Here is a 17,766-nt window from a genome sequence, read left to right on the forward strand (position 1 = left end):
CCCCGATATCAATTTCTACTTTGGTTGATCACTAGAAATAGGCTACCAACACAGGTTTTGCTTCTTACCTATGGCTGTATCCCAGCTGTGAATTGTGCTTTTTGTTTTTGTTGTCCGGACTCAATCGACCATCTATTTTTTGGGTGTTCCATTCCTGCCGCTCTAGTCACCTTTTGGGCTTCTAGATTCAATTTTGCTTGGATGAACAAATCTTGGGTGGATAACCTACACTAGGCGATCGAGTATTTGTTTGGGAATTCTTTCCATTCCACCCTTGGCCGGTTTGCTTTTGCAGCCGTATGCTACATCATTTGGAAGGAGCGAAATAATATTCTCTTCAGGGGGAGGCCACCATCCCTCCCAGCTATGAAGTTGCAATTGTAGAAGATTGTTAGAGACAAAGCATTGTCTTTTAACCATGTCCCTTCCAACACCACGAACTGTAGATTACTGCATTGCTGGTCTATAAACCCATTTTGGTGGACTGATCTATCTATCGACCAATAGACCTTTTGGAGCAGGGGGTTATATCACACCCTCTTCGCTTCGGCGGTTCTATTGGTCCTTGCAGCCGAGCCCTGAAGATGCTGTTTCGGATTTAGGAGCCTCTTCGGCGTAGTTTTTATACTCACCTACCAATCCTACCGTTGGGTTCTTTGCTATACTTGTGTTGTTGTTGGGGTCTTTGTTCTTTTTGCTCCCTATTTAGGCCGTTTGGTTTGCTTTTGTTGCTGTTTTGGCTTTCCTCTGCTCCTGTGCAGGTGGTCTTGTTTTACCTTGACACCCTTCCACTCACTTTGACTATTCTTGTCTTCGTGAGTGTAAGTTCTTGGTGTTAAGTTCTTGTTGTATAGCCTCTTGCTTCTCTTTGGCTTAAGTTAATATATTTCTTACCATTTACCAAAAATAAAAATAAAAATATTAATAAATTAAAAGAAATTTTAAGTCATAAAAATATATGGAGTTGTACCAAACACATTCTCTCTTGGAAGCAAAAATTGTGTAGTTATCAAACGCGTTCAAATACTCAAATGCTCAATAAAAATAGAAAAAATATTTCTCAAAAAAATTATTTCATAATAGAAACGTTATTAAACGTACCTTTACATACGTTGCTGGTGCCACTACCATATAAGCTCTTGCCCTCCTCATTGCAGAAAGTTCTCGACAAATGCGAGACTCCTTCATTGTCGTCATACCAATAGGCAACACTGTTTCTTCCTATTGCACGATCCCCGTACCCGGAAGAAATGCAAATCATAAGATAGACCAGCCAGGATAAAACACAAAATCGCAAGTCTGGTCCATGCTAGTCCTACCTCCAATGGATGGTGAGGATGCTGAAGGTTGCTCATGGCAGCACCATGAGTTTGTCAAATTATGACAAAATTGATGATATTATCTTGACTTGGTTTTGAACTGGATAATGTTCAGAGTTCAGTGCTCTGGGATTAGCATTAATATAAAAGCATTGACAGGGTCCAGCACATCAAAAAAATTCTGTTTATGAGTGAATTGTGGATATGATTTTTGGATGATCGATATCTAGTTTCTCATGCGGTCAAGTTTATTTCGCGCCTTTCCTGGTTTTGGTTGGTGAAAATCACTTTGTATTAGAAAAAGTTGCACAGCTGATGGCTTAAGTTCATTGATCGTTCATAGTCCTTTACCTTTCTGAGTGATGCTTGCCTCTTCTTTAGTTCACCGGTTGGATTGCTACATATGGATTATGGAGTTTCGTGCACATGTAATTTTACTTGCTGAAGCTGTTGTTGCTTAGGAGCTTAGAATTAGCTTTATAGCTTAATCGATCTGGAAAAGAACCGGGTCGACAAAGTTCATGTCAGGCATTGATATTTCTTGTCCTACCGCTCCAAACAACTTGGCCAGCAATCGCATCTCCATGAGAGCTGGACAAATCAGAAACACTTCGACATTGACCAGAAGCGAAGGCCAATGTCATCTCCTTTCGGTAGCATCGTACAAACTCTGCAGCACGATGGAGATGATAATCGTTGAGGTGACGGAACTTTTTAGAATGAAAGTTCCATGCCTCACCATCCATCCAACATAGTCAATCTGATCATACACATGTTTGCTCTTTCTTTTAAAGCCCGTATCATTTCTATTCATCCTCGAGTTTATGATTTTTTCTTGCGTAACTGTAAGTGTCATCCACGTTTGTGCGATAATTTATCTTGTGCCTCTTTCTTTCCTCAGCAATAATTCATTAAGATATCAAAATACAGTTATCAGCTGGAAGACAAGGAACTGTAATATATGTATGTCATGCTTAATTGTAACTATAAATCTTTCTTGAACTTGAAGACATTTTTTGATGGTATAGCTTTTGCACGCTTGACAAAGAGTCCCACAAAGCATTTAAACCGCATCGGCTAAATCAGGGAAGCTTGCAGAATCTTGCTATAGCCATTACTTCATGGCCATCTCAGCAAGAGCAAGTCTCTCAGAATCCTTTCTGCCGCAAGCAAATAATCACTCAAGTAACAAATGATCAACGATAAGCATCACTCAAGTAACAAATGATCGACGATAAGCATAAGTTATTAGCAACATTTAAAGTAAAAATAATTTTGAACTATCATCCAAAACTTCAGATCCCCCATGTTACAGCTTTTGATTCTGTGTCAGCTATTTCCAAAAACACTATTCTATTTAGGCAATCAATATCCGTTTCAATGTATTGTCAGGGCTCGCTGGAGAAAATTGGTACTACTGAATCATTGATTTAACCAGACTTCCTTCCCAAGTATACAATCTGCCTTTGCGCTGGGTTGAAATTTGATGAAAGGATGTTTTATCACAAGTCGGTGTTTCTTGAAAATGACGGAAGTGGCATGGCTTCCTGAGGACGAAGGATGACAAGTATACCAAACATGACGAGCATAGGCAGAACGAGAAGCCACTTTAGCAGCTTGTAGTAGTACATATGAAATGTAAGAGAGAACTCATCTGAGAAGTAAAGTCCATTCTTGTCAACCATCTCCACCAAAACAGTTCCAGTTGTCCTCACGCCAACAGTTGGTAGCTTTATTCGATATTTTCCAGGGCGATCATATATCTGGTTTTGCCTTATCCTTCGCTCTCCTTGGTAGTTGCCAGGAACCAACAAGGTAGTCTGCATTGTTTTCGCAAAATAACAAAAGCAAAATGACATCAAAGCACTCCTGCCATTTGGAAAATGCCATTTGATCTTAGGAAGAACGTACCGTGACATTGTAAGGTGCTTGATACCCAGACGGATATCTATTTTTATCGACAATTTCAAACTCCACCCAGAAGCTCTTGCCTTCCTCATCACGGAAAGTTCTCGAGGAATGTGAGACATAGACTCCTTCACGGTCATGCCGATTGGCAACGTTGTTTCTTCCTTGATATGCCGATCTCCATGCCTGGATAAAATGTATATTGTAAGATAAAAAGGCGAACTGAAGCACAAAATTATAAATCAAGTCCATTTTACTCTTACCTTCAATGGATGATGAGGAGCAGGAGTTGAGAAGCAAAAGACATTTCCATTCATAGTTGTCACAATAAGATCCAAATCATCACCGCCATCGACATTATCTGCTAATACCATGCTATATCTGTCCAAAATTTTGCACTAAGATAAGCTTTGGAGACAGTAAAGAATGGCGTTTATGGCACCAAAAGATATAAAAATGTCTTACGAAATTTCACCAATGTCAACTACATCAGCGCATGACGTGGGCCCATCAATAAGATACAGATAACCATCAAATGATGTAGTAACGAGAGTAAGTCCCTTTTTCTCCTTCTCTTTGCGTTTATTTAGATCAACAAGGAGAACTTGATTCATAATTCTTCCATGAGTCCTATAAGGATATGGACGGACGACTGAACCATCCTTGCCACTAAGAACATAAATGTTCCCTGATATTGTTGGAACAACAACATCAGTGTGCCCATCACCATCGACATCACCTATGGTTGGACCCTGGACATTAACAGCATACTTAGGTAATTGTCCATCAAGTAATTCAAGTTCCAAAAAATATTAAAAACATATAGTTCACTGGCCTTCACACCTTACTACAAGGCCATAAATTCAGACTCTAAAACATACATAAAATACCAGGAATCTGGTGAGTTCTAAAAGGATGATAACCACACATAACGAAAAAGGCTGGCCTTGGGAGTAATGAGGAATTCTGATTACAGTCTCTAGTGCCTTCCTATGGTGAACAGCTGCAACTCTGTTCTTTTCTCTCCCTCATAGGATGCTACTTGCTAATATGACACAAAATTATAGACATGCGAGAAACAACAAAAGGTTTTTTCAGCTCCTTAGCCTTTATTTTCTTAATTTTTTGTCAAAATAAGCATAGGCACGTCACATTTTCATATGCAAAATCAAAACCAAACCGGTTTCATCTTATATCAATTGGTCACAAACTGTCTCATGAAGAATGATTTTCATTCCATAATGTTGATAATCACTGGATCAATGGACAAATATAAATCAGAAGATCACAGTACTTACAATACATGTCACAAGTAAATGCGCAGATGGTAGATAGTGGTTTAGTGCAGAGTACATGTATGTCAACAAGACCCATGAAGACACATGCCACCTGACATCATCGCCACAAAAACCATAGACGCAACAATACTCTAAGGATTACCCCCTTGACCTAGACCAGCATTAGCAATGTACCAAATGCGAGATCCTCAGGCTGAAATTCTATAATCCCGAGTAACTTAGTTTTTTGTTAGTAATTCGACATTTTCTTACAAAAGAGCATCTAACAGTTGCTGAGCTCCAGCTTTATCATGCCTGTACATATGCAAGTATCTGATATCTAGCCTGAAGAGAAAGATACTTCCCATATGTGCCTCTACCAAGCTTGCAAATGTAAATGTTGCATATGTATCTCATCAGAGTAACTATAGCTCACTACTTCAGTACAATCATGCCATACTTCATACCAGTTGAAATTGCTCCCCAATATGAAGCCACTAGGCATATTAATAGAGTAGAAACAAATTAACAATCAAATAAATAAGGCGTTTGACATTTTACCTGAGCAATGTGGCTCTTAAGATGCTTTTCCCAAATCTCTACTCCTTGTGCAGTCCAGGCAGCAACATTTCCATGAGTATCCGTGGTGACAAGTTCAATCTTACCATCATCATTAATATCTGCTGCAACTACTGCTCCATGAATTTCAGCCATCTCAAGGGGAAATTTTTCTCTGATTTTACCTGGAAATCATTGTATTCATGGTTATTTGCTGAATGGTGACAAGATAGACAAGTTGGCTACATTTCCAAACCAGCTGTAGGGTGAAAACAAGCATTTAGAGATTAGATGGACAAATTAAACTAAACGCAATGACTTTACTGTTTCACATATTGGTTCTGTATTTCTAATCACTACCTTCTAGAACTGTGGTAGAGTCAGTGGATCACAGAAAACTAAGAAACATCACACACGTGCGCACACACTCCCCCAATACAAAATGTGTCAATATAAATACATATAATTTGAAGATTTCATCAAATCCTAAATGCATCATCTAAAAAACTTAGCGCAAAATAGTTACACAGTCAAAGAAGATCACCTTGATGGTCCAATGCATAGAAGAGGCCAAAGGAAGTTCCAACCAGGATGTCCAAATTTCCATCACCATCCAAATCAACAACTGTAGGAGAAGAATATATGTAGGCACGAAAGTTCCCACTGTCTGTGCTAAGATCTAGTGGTGTTGTCCATTTAACTTGCTTCGTATCAAGATTAAAAACAACGATCCCACCAGCCACATATTTCTCAATATTGATATCACCCAGTTCCTTTAAATGCTCCGGGTTGTCATAGTACCTGCGCATTTATATTGCTGTTTATAAATGTGGACTGCATCTACATTAAGGTAAAACTAGTGATTTCAACACTCCATTCAGCATTTCTTCAATACATTTCTTACACTTCATGTAATAAAATAAGAATGAGAAAAGAAACCCATAGACCCATCAGCTTCTTGTATCCAATACAATGCAGGAAGCCACTACGTTGCTTTAGGCCAAGGCAAAAACCAAATTTAAAAGCCCGAAGAAAACAGAGAAATGAAGTAAAACTATCAGAAGAATTAACTGATACGGACTTTCATTTCATATAACAAGTACACAGTAAATAAAAAGGTAATGATTCTGGGCAAGAAAATCGTGTTAATAGTAAGACTGAAAAAGTATGAGATAGGAAAATGGAACCGAAATATCGACATTACAAATGACTCTTTAACAGTCAAGTATGAATAGGAATAACAGAACAAAGATTCAAAATTCGGAAGTCCAAAATTATAGGCATTTCCAAGGTTTAAAAGAAATCACTAGCACCAGTTACTAGTTCTTTCATTGAAGCCTAAAGTGTGCTGTTAACACAGACCCATATACTGACTTCTCTCAAACACAAAAGAAGCTGATATACTTGATAAAGCCTGAGAACAAAAAAGGCATCATAAATGTAAGGGACTCACTCATGATCAAAGAAGTATGAGACAGCGACGACCATCTCGGACACCCCATCGTTATCAATGTCTGCTATGACCTGATCAATATGACAAAAGAAAAAAAAGAAAAAGAAAGGAAAACCCACATAAATTTTTATTTGTTCAGAATGATAACGAATTCTTCTTTAGGTCAATAATATGCCCTAGTTTTTCCAGAACTTTTACATAATTCAGCAGAGAATTAACAAGTCACCCTCAATGTCTTCCCTTACCGGGGTGCATAAAACGTGTGCATCAATGTTCACATAGTCTTCCAATTTCTCATGTTGTGCTTCAGTCCATTCCTCATCTCCCCACATACTTTCATCAACATAATCATCATAGTCGTAACTGTACTCCTCAGGAAGCTCATCATTATCACGAAACAGGTCAAATGACGAGTCAGCATCAGCTTCTAGACCTGCTTCATTTTCAACAGTCGCAGCTTGAGTGTCCTTGACGTTATTAACAGTGGATTCAGAGCCAGCTTCCTGAGATCCCTTAGAGTTAATGTCTTCCAAAAGCCGTCTGCCAGAACTTGTTCCGTGAGCTGAATCAGAAGCCTGAGTTGATCCTGTTGTGCCAGTTGAGTTATCTGTGTTAGTTGAGTTATCTGTGGTAGTTGAGTTATCCATGCTTGTAGGCAGCTTAATGTTTCTCTCTGCTTGAGCTCCATTCAAGTTCAATTCATTTTCTGGCTTGGTCACATTCCCCGTGCCAAGGTTGCTATCCGATGTTGAGGGAACTGATGGACTGGATCTAGTTGTGCTCCCATTGTCTTCTAGAATCACCAAAAGAGAACTTCAGATTAACATCAATAGGTAATGCATGGGGGCAAATATTTTGGTATCAATACTCAGACACTCTAGGGCTGGTCAAGTTTTCCTCATAAGATCTTGCAGTAATAATAAGAAAGGATTATGCACCTAGTTCTGGATATGTGAAAAAAAACAACAGTGAATAATACATTAGAAACTTACGAGAAAATAATTTTGACTCCATGGCATCCTGGATAAGCTGCTCATCGTGCACATCTGGATGAGAACGGTCCACTGGATCTGGATGTAAACCAACATACCAATCTTTACGTACTTTCCTGCGAGGTATCTCTAATTTATCTGCCATCATGTAACCTGATACCCTGAAAACATAGGACATGTGCAATCAGAAGTTTGGAAGATGACAAAATTCTCATTGAAACACATTGCCAAAGTGGGATGCACTTTAGCAACTGAAACCAGGACAATCACCTGAAAAACAGCACTTCACCATTATAGGTAGCCAAAGATATCTCCCTCACACCATCCTTGTCAATGTCGTACAGGAGAGGGCTTGCGTGCACGGTTGACTGGTGGAAAGCAGGCCATCCTGATGAATATTTAGCTACTAGGTCAAAGGCCCTTGATCCAAACAAACATAGCTTTCTCTTATAGCTTGATAATTTAACCAGCTCATCACAATGATACCACAGTCCCAAAATGAAGACAGGTGCTCCTTCGTATCTCTTTTATAAGTAAGTGTTGAAGTCTTCTGGAGCAATACGTACAACTAAATTGCTTTAGTGAAAAGAGAACTCACCCGGCATCTTGTCTCCATCAGCACCTTCTAAGACTTCAAGGTAGTGAACAAAAGAAGATACTACTATGTCCAGCTTGCCATCACTGAAAGACAGGAAGTGTTGGCAAGTTAGACATTATTACATCAAACCAGGATATAAAAAGTGACAAGGTCAGAAGAAAATCTCATGAGGGCCTTACACAACTGATGTCTACCATCAAGAAGTGTTCCAAAATTAAATCCCATGTTTGAATAAGGTGGAAAACAATTTCTTCAGGAACCATTGCCAAAACCAACTACCCAAAACCTTGCTTGCAGAGAAAGTGAAATAACAGTAACAAAAGCAGGGAACTCATGCCATTGGATTACACATCAAACATGGGCTACAAGCCTTACCTGTTGATATCAGCGATCAACGGGGGGGCATATATGCTAGAGCTAACCTCCGTCTGCCATCTCAGCTCCAAATTCTTAGGGCACTGCGTGTTCAGCAATGCACTTTCGTCTCTACACCCACAAAAGAAACACATCACGCTCCAATACGACCCTTGCACAAACCCTTTTCCGACCCTCGCACGAAATTTGAAAATTGGGACTCAACCCACTAAAAGGCGCCGAACTTACAGATTGGGGTAGCCGAGCTCATCGTCTGAAGCCTGCCGCTCCCGAAACTTGTTCTTCTTGGCATCCTCCCCATTGGCGAGGCTCAATCCGGTGAAAACGAGCCAGAAGACGAAAAGGGTCCTGATCTCCGCGGATTTCATATGCCCTCCCTCTTCGAATCACTGAAACGGGATCAAAACGCCTCGAGAACAACGCATGGAAAAGGGGGAGAGAAATCTGTGGCGTCTCGCAGGATGCACGACGAAGCTGCTCAGCCGTACGTCGGAGCAGATGACTGTAATTGCGAGCGCGAAGCCCGACGATCGCTGCTACTAGATGCGCAGGATGATCGCCGGGAAAGGAGCAGAGAGAAGGATCTACAGAGCAAGGCGACGAGGGGAATGGCGATGGAGTCTACGAGAGTGTGCAGTTTAGAGTTTTTTAGACTTCTGAAAGTGCCCCCTAATCTTTTATGTAATTACATAGCGACCCCATCTTTGTTTGTTCGTGGAAAGTGGTAGACCTACGAAAATGGATTGTAGACCCATTTCTCAACTTATATTTGATAGGGTGGATTGGTATATGCAACTTATATTTGATAGGGTGGATTGGTATATGTTTTGTAAATGGATCGTAAATAGATTTATAATGGGAAAACCTAAAATAATATTAATATTAAATAGGTCAACAACTTATTTAGATCTAGTCAATCTCTATACTTAACTTTTTAATCTCTCTTGTTGTCACTTGATTTCGCGCTTGCTTGCTTTGTACTTTCACTTTAATTGGGCATGAGTATTCATAAATTGGGTAAACTATGAAAGTAGTTAAATTAGATTAGATTGGGCATGAGTCACTAAATTTATATTACAAGAAAATTGGTTAATTTGGTGGTATCCACTCGTTTAACGAGTGTAGTGGGGGTTAACAATTAGGCTGGCTCAACTTGAAAATCGGTCCGGATGACCTTACCCGACTAGTTCATAGGGACGCCCATTTGGTTATTAGTCCAAAAACTGTAAACTGTCATTGACCGGTTCGATTCCCGATTATATTCCCTAAGCCAGTTGGTTACCACCAAGAAAATGGAACCTACAAGGCCAATTCTAGGGTAGAATTCGACCCAAATGGATTTTAACTTGGTTTGTCTCCAACATTGAGTAAGTTCTATTACTTCTTTTTTAAAAACAGATTTTTTTTATAAATAAAATTGAATATCTATGACATATTATCTTCAAATACAAATAAATTATGCTCATATTAAATACATGCATATTGTATATATAATAAAATGTATATAAAAAAAGATTCTAGGGTCAATAGACCGACTCTGTTTGATATTTGGAACCTAAAACCTATCTACTTTGTAATTGATCACCCTAGTACGTGGAATTGCTAAAAAGATGAGTTACTTGAAAGCTCGAATTGGTCGGGTTGCTCTCTACGAACTCAATAATGTGTGGAGATGAAAACTTAATTACACTAGTCCAGAAAAACCAAACATTAGATAATTACTTTGTTTTGTTTTGTCCTTCAAGTTTATTGACGTGAGCCTACTGACAATCTTTTGTCAATTTGTTGAATATTTATGCTTATAGAGACTTATAGGTTGCGATTGGTTTGACTTTTGAGAAAAAAAATTGGAGAAATGAAAAAGACTTCATATTAAAGAGTTTTTTCAAAAGGCAAGTGGCATTAGGTAACATGTAATGTAAAATTTATTGGGAAACAACTTTGGTTATATGTTGTCTGTAAGGATAACTTAAATGGACTAATCAAACTAGGAATTGCTTGAATCAGACCGGATTAGTCAATTTACTATAGTTCCCAATTCCTACAAGTGGAATTTGTGTTTGGGCAGACGGGTTCCAGATTCCAAAGGAGGAATCGGACCAAATTGAATCGCCTAATCGGTTATTTATTGTTTATTCATTTTTTTTTTAAATGTATCATGCATGCTTCTTTCCTTTTTGATCTTTCCCTTTTGCCTTACAACGCTCATGCCTACTCTCCTCTATCAGTCTTTCCCTTTCTCTTGGTCTCATTCACATGTCATGGAATTCGAGGCATTTTCTCCTTTGAACTTGATTGGTTCCATTGGACTGCTTGAGACTTGAACCGAATTGAGTTCGGTTTGGTCCTTGATTTAGGAAACTAGAAATGGATCCCTCTAGTTTGGTTCCAGGTTCCAGGGCAGTATCGAACTAGGAATTGATTGCCCTTAATTATTTGGGAAAAATCACTTTTGTGAATGACTTTTGCTTTTATATATATATATATATATATTTTTCCTAAATGAAACTCAAACCCTTTGCTAGACGTTGGCGAAGGGGCAGGCTGCTGTTAACTATTGCTTGAGGTTGCACCAGATGATCCCTAGGGAGGGTCGTCGCTTGTTGGGGTCATGTGAGGGTAGCCATCGCTTGAGGTCGTGTCATCTCAATCAAGGTCATCGACGCCATATTTGGTTTGTTGGTGACATCACACAAGGTGAAAATGGTGAAGGCATTTCCGAAATTTTGAAAGTTTAGTGAGGATAAAGTTGGAAAAAAATGAATTAGTATTTCAAAAATGCACAAAACACAAAGTTAAATAGGGCTTGTGTTGGACTAAAAGCCTTTGGAGGCTTCAGAAATGCAATTCCATTTCTATAAAACTCTCCACAAAAATTGCCACTTGCATTTGTCTAAGGATTTTTAGAGTCTCAAAGTCCATTTATAAATAGTTCCCTAATGCAAAAAGCACCCCTTGGAATAAGACCTAGACATGATGAGTGAATTTACCTTCTCTCCTCATTATAATGTTAGTGCCTTCTGTCTTGATAGATGTTTATCTTTTCATGTGTGGAATTTGTTGGAGAAAACTCATTTATTGTTTTGAAATTGACAAAACCTTTCCATAGTCTAGTCTGAAAACTTCCATACTTTAGTGTCAAAGTCCGAGAACTGCCAGACTTTAGGTTCAAAGTCTTCCCACATTGACAAATTCCACACTAAAAGCTATTTTAGTTGCAAAATATTTCTACTGCTTCTTTTGAAAAATTGTCTTCACACCTATTCAGCCCCCTCTAAGTGTTCATACTAGCACCGACAATTTATTATCTTGATCCAGATAATCTTTAGGTAAAAAAGGGGATATCAATCTTTGATTTGGGGATTGATTGAAGGTGCAAAATGGGCCAAGTGGCCATTAGATCTGTGAGCAATCAACCCATGAGCTTTCCCACATCGGCTTTTGATATCTCATGGTAGTCAATTAGGGCATGTTATGCATTTTCGACCCATGACTCAAATTGTAATGACCCAAATTTTTATTTAATGTAAGCTTCAAATGAGACTATAATTTAACTCTACTTCAATTCTTTGATGAATAAATAATTTATCCTTAATTGAGCAAATAACTTAACCTTAGATGTGTTGGAGAAAACTTATTTATTGTTTTGAAGTTGACAAAACGTTTCCATCAGTCAAGTTTGAAGAACTCCAAACTCTATTGTCAAAGTTTGAAGACCGCCAAACTCAGGACTCAAAGTCTGCCCTCACTGACAGTTTCCAGACGAAGAAAGAAGACTTATCTAGATGACGGATTATCTTCAAGGATTCGATTCATATGATTTGAAGACCTTTTTGGCTGGATACATCATCAGCAAGATTGATTATTCTTATTGGAATCTACTTCGATTTGAAGATCTTTTGAAAGGCGAGCAAACTTGGAAGGTTCTACTTATAGAAACCAAAGATCCTGATTGTATGGGCGAACATGATTGATGGGCTTTCATCACCAATCTTTCAACGACTTGAGATCACCTTAATTGATTTTGTCCAACGGGTAAATTGGAAGAATTCTTTTGGAAAGTGCCAACGGTTGTGAAGGCATGAAAGAGTATTTAAGGCGGACTCTTTAGTTATTTGAAGTAGTGCGTGAAAGAAGAATTTCAAAGTCTGAATTTCTCAGTTCCTTGTTCTTTCAATTCATCGAGCTCAAATTGTATACAAAAGAGAGAAGCACATGGTGAAACTTTGTGAAGAGACTAGCTGAGACTCTCCACTGAGGAAGTCAAAGATCGCAAGCTGTATAATCTCTTTTGATTCATAGTGGAATTCAACCAGTCGGTTGTCAGCTTGGGAGAGTGGACGTATGCTTGAATTAAACCGAACCGCTATAAATCTTGTGTTCCAATTCTCTTTCCTTAACTCTTTATTTCATTGCTTTATATAATTATCTTATAGAATTATTTAAAGCAGTTTGCATCCTTACTCAATCATTTTCAAAGGCAATTTATTTGAGGTTGGGACACCTGGAGTGCCATAACTTGGCACAGAGGACACTTAAGTGCCATAACTTTAAAATGGTACACTTAAGTGCCAATATCGGAGTAAATGGAACACTTAAGTGCCACTCCGCGAAAATCTGCCAAATGGCTGACGTGGCAATTTTTCCAGCGAGTTTGGTCCAAAATGGCGTCGTTTTGTACGCCGACGTGGCGGGAAAATGCAAAAACGACGCCGTTTCACGTCCGACGTGTAAATAATAATATAAAAATTAATTAAATTAAATTTAAACTTAATTTATTTAAAATATTCAAAAAATTTAAAAATTAAGAAAAATTTAAAAATTAAGAAAATTAAAAGGGGGAGATCGAATGGGCGGTGAGGACTAGCCCTCGGCCACCCGTTGATCTCTTTCCCCCTTTTTAATTTTTTTTTAAATTTTTTAAATTTTTAAATTTTTTTTAAAATTTTCTTAATTTTTAAAATTTTCTTAATTTTTTAAAATATTTTATTTTTTCTTAATTTTTTAATTTTTTTAATATTTTAAATAAAATTAAGTTTAAGTTTAAATTTAATTTAATTAGTTTTTATATTATTATTTACATATCGACTTGAAACGGCGTCGTTTTTGCATTTTCTCCGCCATGTCAAGTGCAAAACGACGCCGTTTTGGACCAAACTCGCTAGAAAGTTGCCACGTCAGCCATTTGGCTGGATTTTCGCGGAGGGCACTTAAGTGTCCCATTTAACTTTGAACCGGCACTCAAGTGTACCATTTTGAAGTTATGGCACTTAAGTGTCTCCCGGTGCCAAGTTATGGCACTTGGGCTGTTCTCCTGCCCAATTTATTTTATTAACTCTTGTGAATAAATTTTTATATACACCTATTCACCCCCTCTAGGTGTGCGTACTAGCCTTTTCAACTGGTATCAGAGCCAAGTGCTTGGTTTTTAAAAGTGTTTTTACTTTTGAGCTAAAGAATTTCTATGGCTAGTATTTTGGCTTTAGGTTTGGTTGAAGGCCAAAGCAACACCAGACCTCCCTACTTTGATGGGAATGAATAAAACGTTTGGAAAAACAAGATGAAGGTATCCCTGAGATTGAAAGATCCCCTAGAATGGGATATGGTAGAAAAATGAATCATTCCTAAAGCTACATCAACATTTGGGAAGGAAATTGCAGATGCTGGAGAATTGACATAAGTAGAGATAACCAAGAGACAATTTCTTGATGCGAAAGTAATTTATTCATTATATTGTGCTTTATCTCCTATTGAGTATAACATAATTTCATCTTATGAAACAACCAAAGAAGTCTGGGATAGGTTGCACGTCATCTATGAAGGAACTGATCGAGTTAAAGAAATGAAAATCAATATTTTACTCGGACAATATGAAGCCTTTAAGATGAAAACAGGAGATTCCATCATTGACATGTTTAGTAATTTTATAGAAATTGTAAACGGTCTAGCATATCAGGGACAACCAATCTCATGACCAATGAAGGTTAATAAATTGCTGAGAGGACTCTCCAAAGACTGGAATCATATGAAGACTTCTATAAGAGAAACCTAGAGGATCATGCCTCTTTCTGTAGACGAATTGGTTGGCACACTTAAATCATATGAAGTAGAGCAAATCAATGAGGAAGAAGATCTCAAAGGTAAGAAGTCATTTGCCTTAAAATCTAACGATGATTATGATGATATAGACTCTGAAGACGACTTGGATGATGAAGAGCTAGCACTCATGATAAGGAGATTTAGGAAGTTAAATAGGAAGGGAAAAATGTTTAACTGGAAGAAGCAAGGTAATCAAAAATTTCATAAGAAATCAAATGAGGATAATGAGACCAACAAAGATGTGATTTGTTTCAAATGTAAGAAAAAGGGGCACATCAGACTCAATTGCCCTTTGCTGAAAAAAAAGAAAGAAAAAGCAAAGAAATTCAAGAAGGCTCTTAAAGCAGAGACATAGAGTGATACGAATGCGAGGAAAGTGATGAAAAGTATGCAAATATATGTCTGATGGCAAATTTAGAATCAGACTCAAACTCTGAGATAGATTCAAATTCAGACTCAGACTTAGATAGTGAAGCCAAGGTTAGTAATTCTAAAATTCATGTTAAAGTCTCAAAATATATAGATGAACTTTGTCTTAACCTTAAAACATCTCTTAAAAGGATTTCCGAGCTAAAGAAGGAGAATTCCAAAATGAAGCAACAAAAAATTTCTTGGAAAGAAAAATTTGAAAATTTAGACAAAAGTTTCATTGATTTGAAAGAAAGTGAATATTTTTTTTTCGAAAGAAAATACCTTTTGAAAGAGGACATTTCAAATATCACAAAAAGTTTTCAATAGGATCTGAGAAGTTGTAAAAGATTCTTTCATTTCAAAAACTTATTTCAACAAATCTGGTTTGGGAATGATGTTAGAAATCATTCCTTTAATTGATTTTCTAAAAGTGAAGGAAAGAATCAAACAAAGACTTACAAAAACCTTTTACAGGAACCATTTTCAAAAGGCTTTTGTAAAACCTATTGGCCGAAGTGCTCTCAAATGTTCAAAGTGTAATAGCTCAGAACATTTCGAAAAGAAATGTCCTAAAGGTTGGAGACCTATTAAGAGAGAGTGGGCAAAGACTGCATTTTGTACTAATTTCCTTGGACCCAAGAAAGTGTGGGTACCAAAGAAAGCTTGAGTTCTTTGTATGTTTGCAGGTCAATATCAAGAAAAAGATCAAATGGTATTTGAATAGTGGCTGCTCGAGACACATGATAGGAGGTTCAAGTTATTTTATAAAGCTTGTGCAAATAAAAAGAGGAAAAATTTCTTTTGGTGGAAACGGCAAATGAAGGATTGTTGGATGTGGAATTGTGAGGATTGGAAGTCTCATAATTAACAATGTCTCCTTGGTAGAAGGTTTGAATTATAATCTTCTCAACATTAGTCAACTGTGCGACACTGGATTCAAAATTAATTTCCGAGAAGGCACTTGTTTGGAAATGTGGCATCCCAAAATTCAAAGTCAAGCCATAAGGTGTGTTAAAGTCTCTAATTGGGTAATGAAATTACCTATGGTTTATACTCTAGCCATTAGTCTCTTTTTAAGATTAGGTGATTTGTGTTTGTGTTTATTAAATTTTAAATTTAGATAGATTAATGATAATAATCTATGCTTGGCCATGCACTTTATAAATTAAATTTCAATAAACAAAATGTCACAAGACTTTGGCCATGTTGAAAATTAAAAAATTAAAAATATTTATAGAAGAAATTCAAAAAAAAAAAAAAAGGAGGGAAAAGTCAATTTTTAGGTTGGGCCTTAGGCCCATTGGCCTAAGCTTTAGTGGGCCAAGCTAACCAGCCCATGGAGGCCCAAGAAGGAGTGGTCGACCAACCCAAGAGGAGGCCCAAGAGTGGTTGGCCCAAGCCCAAAAGCCCATCAAGACAAGTGGCAAGAAGTCTTCATGCATTGGCTAGTTGGGAGGCAAAGTAATGATTACTAATGATGAGGATTAGGGGGGATAAAAGGGAAGAGAGAGAGAGGAGTGGCCGGTTCATTCGGCCGAGAGAGAGAGTGAGAGAGAGAGAGGGAGATCGTGCGAGAGAGAGGGAGAGCGGGCGAGAGGGAGGAGGAGCCGAGGAGGAGTCGCCGCCGTCCGTCCGTGCTCGCTGCCGTGTGCCGTCGTCCGTCCGGTCTAGAGGCAAGTGGGAGTCCTCTAGCTGCTCTTGCATGTGTGTATGTTACTTGCATGTTGAATTTTTGGGTGATTTGGTGAGGAAAACCGAAGTATGGGTGGTTTATTCTTGAATGGTATGGCTGTTTTTGCTCGAACAGTGTGAGTCAGAATGTTGTGTGAGCTTGCATGCATATTTAGAGTCCGATTTTGGCTTCGATTTCTTAATAAAAGTTGTAGCTAACATCTTGAACTACAACATAATGAAATTTCGTGGAACATTATGGATATTTGAGGGGTTAAAATCTCATCCTACGGAGACCTCAGATCTGGAAAAATTTCACTGACCTCTTGTTGGATTTGTGGTTGCATGTTAATTTGTCCTAAGAATATATCTTCTATCTCTTCATGAAAGTTGTAGGGGACATATTAAACTACAACATACTCAAATTTGAAGTGAAATGAACAAGTATAGCCTAGTGAATCGACTATATCTTGAAGACGGTAATTCTGGAGATGTATTTTGGGACACCCGAGACTTCATGGACTAAGATGACGACTATAATTTGGTTATTTGACTTAGATATCTTCATAAAACTTGTATAGGACATCTTGATGTATAACATATCCAAATTTCAGAGGAAACGAAAGAGAATAGGTAGGTGAAAACTCCACCGGCCGCGGTGGCTCCACTGGCTAAGACTCTACTGATCCTCAACGAAGAGGTGAAGGGTCAAAACCCAGGGGAGGTGCTAAGTATATTAAGTGTGACTCAGGGGTGGTGGGTCCTCCTACTTAAGTGCCACCTGAGGATTTACGGCGCGGCTGTTGGCTGCAAGCCGGTTCCTCCAGCACAAAAAAAAATAAAAATAGGTAGGTGAAAACTCAGTATTTCGGAGAAGCATATACTGGACGATGCAGTAATGGATCCAGAAGCTTCGTGAGACTGTAGAAAATAATATAAAAGGAATCTGGCTTGGAGTTCTGCATGAAAGATGTACGAAAATGTCTTGGCTATAACTCAGTAAAATTTCGTAATTTTTGGAGGTCATATGGATATTTTAATCGAATTTCTTTAGAAACTGTGCATTCTGATTTTACCCGAAAATGACATGCCATTTTGCGAGAAT

At 38.1% G+C, this 17,766-nt stretch overlaps 1 protein-coding gene across 2 annotated transcripts; it reads right to left on the bottom strand.

Moving 5' to 3' along the window:
• Positions 1 to 2,549: 2,549 nt before the first annotated feature.
• Positions 2,550 to 9,105, bottom strand: LOC104433120 (protein DEFECTIVE IN EXINE FORMATION 1). Of its 2 annotated transcripts, none has more exons than XM_018868945.2 (13): positions 8,709 to 9,105; positions 8,481 to 8,591; positions 8,106 to 8,188; positions 7,778 to 7,895; positions 7,508 to 7,668; positions 6,761 to 7,305; positions 6,516 to 6,586; positions 5,607 to 5,863; positions 5,066 to 5,247; positions 3,693 to 3,979; positions 3,491 to 3,608; positions 3,231 to 3,413; positions 2,550 to 3,139 (listed from the first exon to the last, which is right to left on the bottom strand). In XM_018868945.2, exons 1-13 carry the CDS (start codon positions 8,846 to 8,848, stop codon positions 2,822 to 2,824), a joined length of 2,574 nt encoding a protein of 857 aa, XP_018724490.2. In that variant the 5' UTR covers positions 8,849 to 9,105; the 3' UTR covers positions 2,550 to 2,821. The 2 variants fall into 2 exon arrangements, with proteins under 2 accessions (XP_018724490.2, XP_018724489.2); XM_018868944.2 differs by having other exon boundaries at positions 6,761 to 7,308.
• Positions 9,106 to 17,766: the final 8,661 nt, after the last annotated feature.

The sequence above is a fragment of the Eucalyptus grandis genome, chromosome 1, assembly GCF_016545825.1.
Source record: "Eucalyptus grandis isolate ANBG69807.140 chromosome 1, ASM1654582v1, whole genome shotgun sequence".
Classification (NCBI taxonomy): domain Eukaryota; kingdom Viridiplantae; phylum Streptophyta; class Magnoliopsida; order Myrtales; family Myrtaceae; genus Eucalyptus; species Eucalyptus grandis.